This window comes from Sander vitreus, chromosome 20, assembly GCF_031162955.1.
Source record: "Sander vitreus isolate 19-12246 chromosome 20, sanVit1, whole genome shotgun sequence".
NCBI classification, from domain to species: Eukaryota; Metazoa; Chordata; class Actinopteri; order Perciformes; family Percidae; genus Sander; species Sander vitreus.
In genome coordinates, this window is record NC_135874.1 from 2512573 (window position 1) to 2528487 (window position 15915).

At 40.0% G+C, this 15915-nt stretch overlaps 1 protein-coding gene across 2 annotated transcripts in view; it reads right to left on the bottom strand.

Moving 5' to 3' along the window:
- The window catches only part of LOC144535343 (estrogen receptor beta-like), an 82121-nt gene that overhangs the window by 17801 nt on the left and 48405 nt on the right, over positions 1-15915 (bottom strand). For both annotated transcript variants that reach the window (XM_078277763.1, XM_078277764.1), the window contains exon 6: positions 14823-14961. In XM_078277763.1, coding sequence (XP_078133889.1) covers positions 14823-14961 — 139 coding nt within the window. The remainder of the gene's footprint in view (positions 1-14822; positions 14962-15915) is intronic.

Genomic DNA, 15915 nt, shown 5'->3' on the forward strand with positions numbered 1-15915 from the left:
GGGGACAAAAACTAAAAACAGTTTTATAGCCGAGATCTTAAATAGATTTAACTTTCATCTACACACTTTCTCGCAGGTCTTTCCCAGGAGAAAGTAGAATTCCCGTGCCATACGGACAACAAAAAAATGGCCTGCCGTGCATTTTTTCTTGTTGGACCGTCCACGTGCTAAAACCCCCAAACAGTCTGAAGAGCTCGTCCTTTTACAGGCCGGGATGGGGAGAAGGACCATTCAGGTCCCTGCGGGTGCTTGCCACAAGGAGGTACTATATGTGACCTGATTTTACACTGCTGTAGGAAGCAGGCTAATACTTTCTTTCTTTGCAGGATTCCACAGAGCTTCCATCCTGTTCCCAAGTTCCTGATGTTAAAGTAAGAACAAAACTCTACAAACCTTGAATGCAATTTCCCTTCCTGTAGGGATTCTGTTCTTCAAAATTGCCGTTTGTCATGTTGGTCTATTTTTCTTCATTTTAAATTGTTATATTGTGTTTCGTTAGCAGTTATGAGAAGCAATGTTAACCATATTTTGTTTATATCAGATGTGTCCGATATGTCAGGAGTGGATTTCCTCTGACATTGTGGAAATCCACGCAAGCATATGCGGTGAAAGGTATTTCTCAATTTGCCTGGACATTTTCTGAAGTACAATTTCTGTATTGCACAGTTCTTTTATCTTGCTATGCAGTTGACTAAGTCTTAGCCTTTAGTATAACCACAATGTGTTGCATATGTTTACACAGAGTTTGTAATGAAACTGAGGAAAGCCAGACACATCCGACTGAAAGGTACATACAAATAAATATTCCCTCTGAAGATATGATAAAGTTCACATGAATTAGAATTATCTGGACTGATCAGTGTTTTGTTTCTCTCTTTTTCCAACATTTTCAGCATTTCTGATGTCATCAGAGTACTCCATGAAAGGGTGGACAACACCGCTATATTCAGCATCTGTGTGACGAGGGAGGACATGCTTGAAAGGGGGATGAAGCAGTTGCAGCGCAAGAAGAAAGCGTCCCCCAAAAACCCTCTCAGGGTAACATTCCTCGGAAAGACTGGGATTGACAACGGGGCTCTGAGGAAGGAGTTTTTAACTGGTAATTTTTTCTCTCTCTCTCCATTCTTTCCATTAAATAATTCATTCCTTAAGATTTAAGAAAATACATTGTGTTCTATTAACTTAATGTGTATTGAGTTTCATAAATGCTGTTCAAATTGGTCATGTCTTCAGATGGTAGATTACATGTCTGTAATTTTCTATTTGAAAAAGAAATGGTGGCAGGTATACAGAGCAGATTCTTCGTGGGAGGGGACAATGGCAAAACCCCCAAGTATTCAATGACCGACATGGACAAACGCCACTTCAAATAGTGTGTGTGTGTGTGTGTGTGTGTGTGTGTGTGTGTGTACACACACAGGCCCCACTTAGAATGTTCACATGCACAAAAGGTGCTCACATTGATTGTGCATGAATAATTATTTATTTATGTAGTTGTTTATTTATTACAACTACATGTCCACTGGAGAACTGAACCAGGAAGCGATCATTGAGACGGCTGTTACAGACCCAGAACTCATCGATTTAATACAAGAGGTAAGCATGTCTTTTATGTGTGGGTGGTGTAAATCGTTGAAGTGTTGTCATTATTATTAATTGCACACTTTTCTGACCATTAGGATGCTTAATTTCAAAAAAATATGAGCCAACCATTCATTGTGAAAAACAGCATATGTGAATTTCAAACAACACAGTTGGTGCTTTCCGACCGGATAGTACTTGTACTTTTTAGAGGAAAAGTACACTTCTAAGCAGTTCTAAGAACTACTCTTCCCCCAAAATCTTTTTTTCCGTTTGCATTCCCACTGGCCAACTAGAAGCCGGGGCAGGCGCTTGCTGGCTGTCGCCTCACTTGATGGAGCTCCTGAACTCCGAAAACTTTGAAGCAAATTGTCAATTCGGCATCAATTTTCGCAAGACTGCCTATATTCAAAATCTAGACAGTTCATTTCTCGCCTACAACGTTGTCAGAAGTGAATTTAATGATGAATAAGATGGTGAAAATTGTTAAAAATGTCCCGTTGTTGCTCTGCCTGCAAGTTTCCGAGTTGGGAGTGGGTATAAGTTCGATCAATCAAGTACACATAGGAAAAGGGAAAAGGCCCTGCTCTGAAGTAGGAGCTAAAAAAGTACGCTACTGAGGCCAGAGGAACTTAAAAATCCCCAAACTTTTCCTGTCGGAACACGACGAAAAAAGTGTTCTAGGAACGTTTAGTTCTAAGAACTGCAAAAATCCCTCCAGTCGGAAAGCCCCTAGTAAGTGTGGTTTTTTTTTTTTTCCCCTCTAAGATTTGGGCAGCTGACAACACATCCCTGAGAGTGCACAGACAGGATTTTGTCATGTGGATATACAGGGCCAGTATCCATTGAAAAAGAAGACATTTTGCGGTAGGATATTTCCTAAAGTTTAATGTAAGGTCAAACTTCACAATATAATTGGACTTGTTTTTGAACCTCTTTTATTTTACCGATCTATTGTCCTATACTCAACAGTGAGGTTACTTCCTATGCGCCAGCAAATCTGCTCCGGTATGAAGCTGTATGGCCTCCTCAGCTTGGTCCAGAAAGAAAAGGACATCTGCAGACAGCTCTTTGTACTTGGATCTTTATTTACAATACATATTATTACAACATCACTTTTTCTGGGATTTGGGGTGTTATTTTGTGTCTCTGGTGCTTCCACACGCATACAAACTTTGAAAAAAATCTATCCATGCTGTTTTGAGTGAGATACGGGTTTCTGAAGGTGTCCTGCCTTCAGTCTCCGGGTGAGCTGTTCAAAATCTGCATGGCTTTTTACGTAACTAGCCGAAACAAGCTATCCACAACCTACCTTGTTCTCAATGGCAAAGCATTGCTACAACACACAACAAGTTCACCATAATCTACAAAAGAACTACTTACATGTGCACCCTCGTTTAGAAGAAGTCTCCTGGCTAATCCTGAAGACCTTTCCTTTGGTCCTCACTCAAAGGACACTCAATTTCAGGAACCACAATCGCCCCTTCCATCTCACCATCGTGGTCTGTGGCAATGTCCCAATCAATGTCTGGCTCCTCAATGTCCTAGCACAGAACAATATCCAAAGATTAATGAATTACACAATCATTTAGATTCAACTTTATGCAGTTTGCATCCAACCAGAAGTGCCAAAAAAGCAGAAAAGTGCAATGTGATATACAAAGTATAGGCAGGAAAAGAAATATGTTGCAGTGTTAAAAAGAATAAATGTGGTTATGTAATATGAACAATGTTATGTGCAATGTAGTAGCAGTGACGTTATAATAGTAGTAAGAATACCTCTTAACCTCTTTAACCTACAAATAGTCATATTTTTCTGTTTTTCTTATTATATAGAAGAAAAACAGAAAAATATGGATATTTGTAGGTTAAATTGTCACCGGGATGCAGAGCAAGAGTTCAGCAGGGTGGTATTAGGAGAACATACCTCAATATTTTCTGGCTGTTCAATATTGGTGTTCATCAAACCCAACTGCCATAACTGCTCGGGAGTCCTGTTATCCATGTCCGGATTGGATGGTGGTTCCAACCTTCCACAAAATGTTTAAGGTCCATCTCCAGTTTTGGGAGGAATACCATGTGGACGCAGAAAAGGTCTTCTGTCAAGTGTAAAGAGGTATGGGTAAAAGTTCAGCAAAGAATAGACTAACCTAATGCGTACTGATTTATTGCTTCAATAATGACTTTGTCATTAAAATCATGCTAAATTTATATTGGAAGGTTAATTTCCCCCATTCTCAATAGCCTTCAGTTACAGTGATTTGAGTTCTAACCTGTGGAGGAAACGTCAAGTAGCTGATCCCACTCCAGACTCCGAAGCGTGTTGTAATACTTTGAGGTGACACAGGTCCTGACATCCCGCCACAGACATTCAATCCTTATAATGCAGAATAGTTTTAATCTGAATCAATTTTCAAAGTAATGTCACCCACAGATATTGGTTTCTTTTTCTTTAACACAAATGCAATGACAGTGCGAGTAATGACAAAATAACCTTCAAATGCCTGTGAAACATGACAAACCTTTGATTGTGAACACTTTTCCCTGACATGAAGCTTCCCCTGTCAGTTCCCCGAACGCTGAACATAAATCTAGCAATGATGTCAACATTCTACTTGATCACCTCTGACTCTAATGGACAAACAAAACACAATGTAAAGTGACTATCATAATATATTTTGTAGCAATGTGAAAAAACTGTTCAAATTGCAAAATGTTTACCTTGAGGGAATGCCATGCTGCTCAGTAGCCTTCTTGAAGGCAGAAAATGCAGTGGATGTCAGTTGTAGTTAGTTGTATTATGAAATTACAACAAACAGTCCTTTTAAATAAACAAGTGTCACTAGCTAGTTCACATTATGGTGTGCTGTGCATGACAAGTTATGGAAAGGGGCTCCTCAAGTTTTAAGTCTAGTCCGATTCATTAGCAGAATTGAAATTGAACCAATGTAAATGCAATCAAACCAAATAATAACTAACCTTCCTGGAGTACCCGTCCACTGCACCAAACAGTACAATGTTGTACCTTTGGAGCAAACATGAGTTCAATTAACACAATGTAATAACAGTAAAACTAAAATGTACAGCCTATTGATGTTTATCACTATAGACCTCTGAAGTTCTTTGAGATCCGGTATCTTGCGATTTTTCCTATGGGAAAATAACATGGGGAATTTGAATTATCGCACCTGTTAAACTCTCGCAGGGACGACGAAGTCTAAAATGCAGACGTTTTGCTCATAACACTTTTGTCCTCTGCCTTTGAGTGGGTACTGTGATCTTTGGTACGTTAAGACGGCAAACTTAGATTTTTGCTACCCCAGAACTAACTTGCAATGTAACTTGCCATAGGTAGTTAGCTTCAATTAACACTCAGATCTCCTTATATGGGCAAATATGGCAGCTTTGGTTCCTTTTTGTAGGCAAACTTCAGAGGTCTATTTATAATCACTAACCTGATTAATTTGTGGTTTGTGTCCACATGCCACAGAGAAAGGGGTCCTCTGACAGAATAGGTCCTGCGTATGATGCAGCCTAACCCAGCAAGTCTTGAGAGAATGCCCACAGAGTCCACACGGTGTAATGATTCAGCCACTCTCCTCCACTGGACATTGATCCCAACAGATCGTAGCCTCCCCTTGACCATGCGGTAGCCTGCAGTTGGCATTTCATCTTTGATCTGTCGCACAACATTGTCCAGGTCGTCATCATCTATGACACTGTATCTCCTAGCTGAAAGGTCAAATTCCTTCAACCTCCTAAATAAGGTTCTCCTTGACACACCCAGCATCTTTGAGATGCAGGGCACAGGCAGGTCCAATTCCAGGAGCTCCTCAATGCTGTCCCCGACATCAAGCATGGGACGCCCCATCGCTCCAGGCACTGTGTTTGCTGTAATATGTACATCAGTCAACCCCAGGCGCTCCTTTACTGCTTTAAAAAACTCATCCAGGGCCTGCAGTATCTCTGCAGGTACATTGAAATGGCGTGACAATGCATTGCAGAGATATAGCTCTTGCCTACATGTAAACTCAAAATAATCAAAAAGGTCTATGGGCTGTCTGGCGAGTCCCATTTCAAATTTGGAAAGCAGCCTCAACAAGACCTGCCTTCTGAGAGTGTCCTGTTGAGACAGAAAAAAACCTAAATTAGAAAAACTCACGTTTAATCAACTTAATATGCCGCATATGCTAACATTTTCAGTGAGTATTTTCATAGGTTTTCAAATAAAGTATGTATAGTATAAGTATGTACAAAAGTTTGAGTCAGAGCTATGTATAATGCCCATAATACGCTGAAAGTAACATATTAATAAAAAAAAAATTAAAATAAAAACTTACCCCACAATTGTCCTGAGGCTGCTGCCCAAAGTCATTAACGTTACTGTCATCCATTGCTGCTGTAATTCTGTCTGGAATAGGATAAAAATATATATAACTACAAGCTGTAAGCCTAACGTTTGCAGTGTTTATGTTATTCCATTAACATTAGCAGCCAGACAGAGAGTTAACTTAACGTTAGCATAACTAACACAACATTAGTTGTAAGGCCGACCGCCAGCTGACTAACATTACTTATTAAAAGTGACGTTAATTAACTACGCTAAAACTGTTTCATAGAGTACAATAGGCATAGACATATACGTTAGCCTAATAATGATGCAGCTAAAAACTTTATAATGTAACGTTACCTGGAAGACATAGGGAGGTCTGACGTTACCTTCAACTTGTGGCTAACATTAACAAAAAGTCAGGCAATGTTGCTTTATTCTGTGGCATAGCTAGACTATTCACGCTAGCCTAACAATGGTGCAGTTTAAAACTTAGCTAATATAACGTTAACGTTAGGGTAACTTAGCTACTAGCCAGCAGACATAGGGAGCTAGCTAGCTAACGTTACCGGCAATTGACGTTAACATTACTTAAACACTGATGTTAACGTTTGACTGCCTGCTAACGTTAGCTAACTAAAGTTAATATTACGTTAAGCTAAAAAATAAGTAACGTTGCCGTCACCTACATTAACATATTTTAGAAATATAGCTATACTTTGATACGAATTAAGATGCAGTTTACTTTATAACTTTATACGTTACCAGCCAGACATAGGGAGCTAACGGTAACGTTAATGGTAGCTAGCTAGTTATTCAAACACTAGCTAGCTAACGTTAATCTTAACTAACGTTGTTGACATAACAATACACGTTAAGATGCTAAAAACATAACGTCGTTGTCACCTGCACTAACATATCTCCTAAATTTTTCCGCAGATATGACCAGCTTTAGCCAACAGCGACTTAGCTACCTCATAAACCGTCCTCCTCTCGTCTTCGTCAAGGTTCTTCCCTGGCTTTCTATGGTCAAGACCAAGGTCCATCCCTTCCTGGGCTTCCGTGTGGGAAATGACCAATCACAAGAGGGTCAGCGTTTGTTCCCTCCCACAACCTGTCAAAATTGGAGGTCGACTAACGCGAGCGAGCAAAACACCATTCCAAGCGAGCAAAACACCATTCCGAGCGAGCAGAATAAAAGCACAGGAGCAGAACTCACTTTCGAGAGCGCGTATGCCCCCCAGTGGTTGTTATGTGCACTCGCAGCTGTTTTTTCCTCACTCGCAGCTGTTTTTTCCTTGCTCGCTGCGGTGTCTGCGCGTGTGTTAATTAATATTATTTGCTCGTGAAGATGTTTCACTGAGCTCTCGACATTTGGCACTAATATAACGCCATACTAACTGTACTCTAATTTTGGTGATAATTGATCGCTGTTTAGGTACATTAAACTACGTTAAGCTTTTTCACATTAGGACTTATGTGTATGCGAACCGTAGAGAGTCAACCCCCAGCCGCTCCGCTACCCTGCAGCAGAAACGCTTTATGTCAGATAACGTCCTTAAAAATAGGACTTTGGGTTAGATATTTTGACAGTTTTCAGTGGAGGAGCAATATGAGAGAGAATGTTGGTGATGATTGGTCGTTGTTTAGGTACATTAAACCACGTTAAGCTTTTTCCTTACAATAGGCTCTAATGAAGCAGAAAACGTTAATGTGAGATAACTTCTATAATCGTTGGATTTCGGTTTAGTTTTTTTGACAAGCTTAAGTGTTCATGACAAGATATGGCCATGAGAAATTTGGTGATGATTTATCGTTGTTTAGGTACATTAAACCACGTTAAGCTTTTTCACGTTAAGCATTTTAGAATGTCCCCAAATAAGTGTCCTCAAAAATATAGATTGTAGACTGAGTAGCCAGCATTCATAATTTCTTACAGTCTGGTTGTTGGTCTGGATGTCCCTTCAACGGTTGGTTCCAGAACTTACACACAGCGTCCTCCAGTCAAACTCGGTACAGTGGCCCAAATACCGTTAGTCCACAGGTTTTGAGTCCCCAGCATCGAACGCAAAGTCCCACCGCCGCCCTCCAGTTCCTTGTGGCGCGGGACAGCCCGTGCATGTAGCGCGTCCTTCTCCTCTTTTAATACCAACCAGTAAACACCCGACTACGCGGCTGCAGCGAAGGCAAGCTCTCTTCCCCCGGGGGTCGCTCCCAGGGCAGCGCGGCAGATGAACGAGTCTGAGTTGCGTTCAGCGTGCAGTTCGTGTTGTATCCCTTCAGGCATCCGAAGCCGCTGGATCGTGAATGTGACGCAGTCAGATTGATCCGGCTCACATACCATGATTTCCTGCATCTCAGGTGTGCCCCGATGTGTTGCTGCGAGGCATTAATTTCGGCCAGCACTCCCTTCACTGCGCTGTAAATCACTGATTTAAGCACACTTAGCTGCTTCTCCAAGACCCGGTCGATTAATTCCTCCATATTGCAGTCCTTCAGAAAATGCGCAGTTTTTTTGTGATTGTTGCGGGCAAAAATCCTTGATTATGCGGCACGTTTTCTTAAAAAATGCGATGGAATATGCAGGATATTTATGCAATGAAATTGCGGGAACTTGCAAAAACTGCGGTTTCATCATGGCTTCATCATGGGGTTTGCAGCTTTTCGATGATGTTCACGTCGCGTAATTACGTCACTTCATAACGTTCCCATGGCAACAGGGGAAAATGGCTGCTCTTGTGTGAAGTAAATGCAACATTTTTCAACTTTCTGCTAAGATATGTGACTTTTTTGCAATGAAAATGCGGGGATTATGAAATCATGCAAGTTTGCATATGCATATTTTGCGCGGAAATTGGCAATTTATGCGGTGAAAGTGCGGCGTATTTGAAAAAAATGCGGCCCCCGCATAAATATGCAGACTTTGGCTGTTTATGCATTGAATTATGCGATCGCATAATCGCGTTTTTCTGGAGGGACTGATATTAGAGAACGTGTTCAGATTAGCCACCACTCCATTAGCCGCCGACATGCTAGCAAGCAGTAGACAGCCCAGGCAACAACGAGACCCGCTTTTTCGTGCCTGCAGGCATTTCACCGAGTCACCGTGTCAACAGACAAAATGATTTGGCGTCGAGGAAAAAGTAATAGACCTGGTTATTTAATGAAATACGGAGGTGAGTGTCGGAGCTCAGTCTCTTGTTTTTTTATTTTTATTTTTATTTATTTATTTATTTATTTATTTATTTATTCATTCATTCATTCATTCATTCATTCATTCGGGACAGTGCACATTAATGAACAATCTAACATTTCTGTACAGACTGTAAATGAGCCAGGTTATAGCATAAATGTTAATTTTCACCTGTAGTCCCGAGGCAAGAAGACAACATATAAGATAATACAACACAAAAGAATATGACAATATACAATATCAAGCAAGAAAAACATTAGCTGACATTCAGGCAGATTACATTACATCAATAACATTTTTTTACTTTTAAGAAGTTGTTTAAGATGCTTTTTAAATGTGCAGTAAGTTGGACATTCTCTAATGTTTGTTGGGATGCTGTTCCAAAAATGACCTCCTCTGATAGACAGAACAGTTTGTCCAAAGGTAGTTTTCTATGCGGGATCTCTATATCTCCTTTAAATGAAGCTCTGGTACAACAACCTCTGTCAGACCTTGGTTTAATGTATGTAGAAAGTGAAGGTGGGGCCAGTCCATGAAAAACTTTATAAATTAAACAACTATTTTTAAAATGAATAAAATTTTCAAAGTTGAGCATATTGTATTTTCCCAAAATATTACACTGACAAAGGTTTTTGATCAAGTATTTTTATAGATTTTTTGAATAACATTTCTATGGGTTTTAAAATTGTATTTCCAGTGAGTGACCAGGTTGTGATGCAGTAATCTATATGTGGAAATATCATTGAATGTAGCAGAAGTAGTCATTGTCAATTGTCATTGATGGTCTGATTTGTTTAAAATTTTGTAAATTGAATTTGATTCTATGTAAATTTGATGTGTTTTTTAAATGAAAGTGTTGGGTCCAGTGTGACACCGAGGTACTTGAACTCCTCTACAATGTCAAGTTCCACTCCCCCCAGGAACACATTGGACCGCTCCAGTTTTATGTTTTTTTTTGTGAAAGTCATAGCAACAGTTTTCTTTTTGTTCAATAATAGGCAGGATTTAAGCAGCCAATGCTGTATATTCTCCAGTGCTGATGTAAGGATGGATGATGCTTCCTGTGTGCTTTTAGCAGGTGTAAAAATAACTGCATCATCAGCATACATTTGAAAATGGACTTTTTGACAAACATTTGGCAAGTCATTTATATATACAGAGAACAATACTGGTCCCAAAATTGAGCCTTGTGCCCTGCTGAACATTCAAGGTAAGACGACTTAGTGGCACTAACACTCACAGATTGTCTTCTGTTGGACAAGTAAGATTCAAACCAAACTAGTGCATCTTCTGCAAAGTTGAAGTGAGTCAGTTTAAACAGAAGGGCTCGATGATCTACTGTATCGAACGCCTTCTTTAAGTCCAAAAAGACTGCACTGCAGATGGTTTTATCAAGCAAGGATTTCACTGTTTCTATGAAGACACAGTTTGCGTCTCTGTGGAGTGGTACTAGTGAAACCCAAATTGCATGGAATGCAGGAGAGAATAGCCATGGCTGAGGTGTTTATTCAGCAGCTTGGCGATCCACTTTTCTGCAACCTTAGATACAACAAGGAGTATGCTGATGGGGCGATAATTGGAAATGTTTGTTTTGTCTCCTGGTTTAAAAATTGGTGAGACTATAGCCACCTTCCATCCTGATGGAACAACTGCCATTTTAATTGATAGATTTATCAGATGTGTGGCATACCAGCATATCTTTGTGTATTTTAAAAAAATGTGTGTCAAGGCCAAACGCATCTTTGGCCTTTGAGGGTTTCATAGAATTAATAATGTTAGCCACTTCCAGATCAGTTATTTGCTCTAACCTGAAAACCAGCTGTCCAGGATTAATCTCTGAGGGACTAAAAATTTGTGTTATTTCATTGACAGAGTTAATAAAGAAATTACTGAATTCAGTTGCTAATTCTTTTGGATTATTTATCAGGTCATTGTTAACTTTTATTTCCAGTCGATCATTGTCCATTTTATTTTGCTTTCCAATTAGTTTATTAATATTTTGCCATATTAGTTTGCCATTTCCATTTGCACTTGTAATGACATCCAAGAAAAAATTTGCCTTGGCTTTACGTAGGGTTTGAGTTGTTTTATTTATTATTTATTAAAAACACTTTAAGTAAGATGACTCTTTCTTTCATAAGTATTTTGCAGTGATTATTCAGCCAGGGTAGATGATTTCCCCTTTTTTTACCTTTTCCTCTTTTTATGAAAGGTTCCATAACATCTCTAATTTTAGCGTTGAGTATCTGGGAATTGGTTTCAATATCATTATCAGAAAACAATTCAGACCAATTTACTTCATTTAGAATAATATCAAGATTTTGATGTAGATGTTTTGGAATAAAATTGTAATGGTTATGAAATGTAGATGAATTAGATCGCTTTTTACTTAATTTTCGGGCAACAAATACAATATTATGATCAGAAAGCCCTGTAATGAGATTGCAACCATAGCAGGTGCTGGTCACGTGCTTCTCCTCACTAGGAAGAACTTTAATGTTTCATTAACTGCTGCTACTGCTGACAAATGACAGGATTACGTTCATACTCTGGTTCATAAGGAAGTTGGAACTGCATACTATCATGAATAAAAAAGGGTAAACTAACGTGCCAGAAAACAGCCAAAGTCTGGCCAAAGTTGAAGGTCAGTGTGGAACAGTGAGTGATAAAAGGTTTTTGGCAAGAAAAAGAGCCGGCAGCCCAGAAGAATCAAAGATATATCATGCCGATATCTTTATGGTTTCAAGGTCTGAGCGAACTCCCTGTTTATTGTGTGATGTCAACGCATCAGAGTGTAACCATGTGGGAAGATTACACTGAAAACCCCCATCACTGTTATGGCAACCATGGCAGCTGCACACAAGCCTCACATTCAGAAAGAGCAGCTCCAGAAAGCTTCGAACAGAAGCCACAGCCTTTAAATGTATCTCGAGAGAACCAGGCCTTGGTATGAGACGAAAGTTTGTTTCGGATTTCCAACATGTGTGGAAGAAATATTAAGATCCTTTGAGTAAAGTAGCAATGAAATAATGTTAAAAATACTCCAGTCGAGGTAAACCGTGAAGTGCACAAGTTATTTCAGCTACACATACTAGTAGTAAAAGTGCTAAAAGGGGGGGGGGGGGGTTATGACTACAATATGATCAAACATACCTATAAGAATTTTTACACATCTTTTCAATTTAAGTAAATCAAGGCTCCAGCCTGACAGTATACGTTATCCAAAAAACTGAAATAAGAACACAGACTGAACAGTTTACAGTACATTGGAGAGTTATTTAGTTATTTAGTCACATTTAGATGGAAAAGACAGCTTTTTTTAGTTGGCAGCTTCTTCCTGTGATTCAGTTCTTAATTCTAGTGTCACGGTCTCTTATGGCGCTTTTTCATTACGTGGTACCTGCTCGACTCGCCTCGACTCTACTTGCCTTTTTTGGTTTTCCATTAAGAAAAAAAGTCCCTGGCTAACATGTACTTTTTTTAGTACCACCTCAGTCGAGGTTCCAAGCGAGCTGAGCCGATACCAAAAGGTGACGTGAAAGTGACAGAGGGGGGTGTCCTGAACAAACCCGCCATTTTTAAATAGTTTAGCCAGTTGTGTTTATTTTTGCTGCCTCCAGCTTCATTTGAAACAAAATGTGTCTTCTGGCTGTGGCAACAACAACACATCCTCAATGTTCTGTGTGTGTCGCGTTAGGTCACGGCAGTTCTGCGGCGCTGCTATGACGACCAGCCAGCAATGGAAAATGGACGCACAGTGAGGTGAGTAGAGTCGAGGCGAGTAGAGTTGAGGCGAGCAGGTACCATGTAATGGAAAAACGCCATTATTGGTTTGTATTTGAATGCAATTTTCCACCCCCCCTCCAAAGAAATAGTAACTTGTCCCATCACAGCGAGGCAGTTCACTGAAGAGAAGGATAACTTATTACCATAGCTCTAGAAGCAGATACATCTCCTCAGTCACCCAAAAAGCCCACTCCTCTTTTGATCGCCAGTCTTTCCATTTCTCAGCTGCCAATGACTGGAATGAATTACAAAAAAACCTTTAAACAATATAAACATTTATTCAACACCTCAAACAGCAGTACTTAAAAGTACTGCTGTTTGAGGTCTTGTCCAATCATTGCATTACTGCAATACTACTTAGAAAGATAAATCAACTATTTACTGATTCAATATTAAGACCGTAATTTTGGTAGATTCTTTACTGTTTGTTTTGTATGTTTATATTTCGAGTATTTAATGTGTAACTCTATGTTGTCTCGCACGTTTATGCTTTGTCTTGACCAGGTTGTCGTTGCAAATGAGAATTTGTTCTCAATCAGCCTACCTGGCTGACAAAGGTTAAATAAAAAATAAACATGTTACAACATATTTTGTATTTTATTTGGGGGAAAATAAAACCAAGTACTTGAAAACATCTCAAATCGACTTGCATTAACAAAGCTTTGACAAAAACCGAGAAATCAAGCAAAACATTGCACTCCTTAGGGCTGGGTACCAACTTTACCAATACTTTTAGGCACTGGTGGAATTGCCTCCATAGTATCGACTTCAATACCAAATTTCAATACCTAAACAGGAATTCTCATCTGCGTAAGTGAGCCAATAAGCATTCGGCATGCGTTTACCAAGATGTAATGATGCTGGTGATTGGCTGTCTAACGTTACCCATCAGAGAGGCGCACAGGAAAAACACTGCGTTATGCACAGATACAGGGCTCACACATTGTGTGTTGTTGTATTTTGAGAGGCACCTACAAGGACCTTAAAAATAAAAAATAAACATTTGTACCGTAATGTGTAATGTTGTAATTTCTTTTTGTAAAATGGATTTTTATAAATTCTGTATATCTGTATCAGTGTCTCTGTTTCCCAACTGGCAGCAGCAAATGCCGCCCACCAAGAACCACTCTGTCTGAGGTTTCTGCCTGTTTAAAGGAAGTTTTTCCTTGCCGCTTGCTCTTGGGGGGAATTGTTGGGTCTTTGTAAATCATAGTGTGGTAGACCTACTCAAATCTGTAAAGTGTCCAGAGATAACTCCTGTTATGATTTGACACTATAACTAACATTGAATTGAAAATTGGTGTAGAAAAAAGTATTGTTCAGGAACTGAGCCTTTTGAAGGGCCTAAAAATGCTCAGAAACTCAACAAAATTTGCACATGCATCAGGCCTGGTGGAAAATTTTATGTTTTAAGGGTTTTAGAAATAGATGTGCAAAAATGGCTCGTTAGCGCCACGTACAAAACTTCAAAAATTGAGCCCCTGCAGTAGTCTGTTTCCCGTAGACTAACGAAAGGACTAAGGAAGTCCGCCATTTTGAATTGTGCATAATTAGTGCATTTTGGCCATTTCCACGGGTCGTACTTTAATGAACCACTCCTACAGATTTCATCAGATCGACTTCAAATTTGGTCTGTGCCATCTTAAGACAAAAGCTTGAGTTTTCGTTGCAGGGCCTGGTCGTGGTGCGCCGGGCCATTTTGTGCGTTTCGCCATCAAAACAACGCCGCATACTCCACGGAGGAAATCAGCGCAGATGGACTGCCGTGAGGAGCGGCGTCCGGCCAGTAACCCCAACGAGCGCAGAGGTGCGAGGGCCTGTCCAATGCTGCTGCAGCTTTAATTACCCATTGATATTAAACCTGCACACTGGCCTATGAACACCGCTATTTGTGCATCAGACTGAGTATCAAAAGTTCCCAAGCCCGCTCACCTGTTGAGTTTGAAGTCGGGAGAGAAGATGAGTTTTCCAGGATGATCCACCGACCTCCACATCAGGCCCAACATCAGGATCTCGAGCCAGCAGCACTTCAGCAGGTGGATCTGGTCCACTAGACTCAGCTCTACAAAGCCTGGGGGCAAACACACACAGAAAACCAGGCAAGCTTTAGACCAGGGGCCTGTTTCACAAAAGCAGAATATATAAATCCAGGATAACTGATAAAGCGAGGCTTGACCTAGTCTAATCTGTGCATCCTGGCTTGGTGCGTTTCTCGAAGGCCAAGCCAGGCTGAGGAGGAGCGACTAGGTTGAGCCAGGATGAAGTCATTCAGATAGATGCGCGTCCACGGCTTTCCTCAAAAGACCGCGAGATCAATCACAAATTTACGGATGCCAAAATGGAGAATAAGCATTGTACATACTTTATACAGAGTGAGCAGCAGCTTCTTGTGGACGTATGATGACGTATATGACATGTTTTTCTAATTATCTCAACAACTGTCATAATATAGTCATCAAACTTCTAACAACAATATGAACAGCAGTCTTCATACAGCAATATAACAGTAACAATGACGGTCACATGAATAATTCTAAAAAAAAATAATGGTCACAACTTTAAATAATAACAGTACTTAAATGAACAGCAATATGCACCTGTTGTATTTTAATCCAGGCTGATAACAATAGGGTAAAACCACTGCTGGGTGATCAGAAAAGGCTCCAGGATTAAATAAATCCTGGCTGTTAGCCTGGTCGGGAGCAGGCTAGCTGCACAGAATAAATCTCCATGGTGATTTATGTGCCTCCGCTTTCGTGAAACCGAGTCAAGGGGAAATCCTGGATTAATCCCTTATCTTGGTTTTGTGAAACAGGCCCCTGGAGTGTTAAACTCAACTTCACTAAGGGCCACACAAGAAAATGAAAATCACATTAAAGGGCCATACATTTATAGTTTATTGACATGCTTTTATTTAATCGAAAGTCAAATATCTTTGACTGTATTATTGCAAGCCTCATAAAGCCTTCTCAGTTAGTTTGGTCCACATAAAGCCCTAAAAAAGTCAGCAAAAAGATCCTTGGCC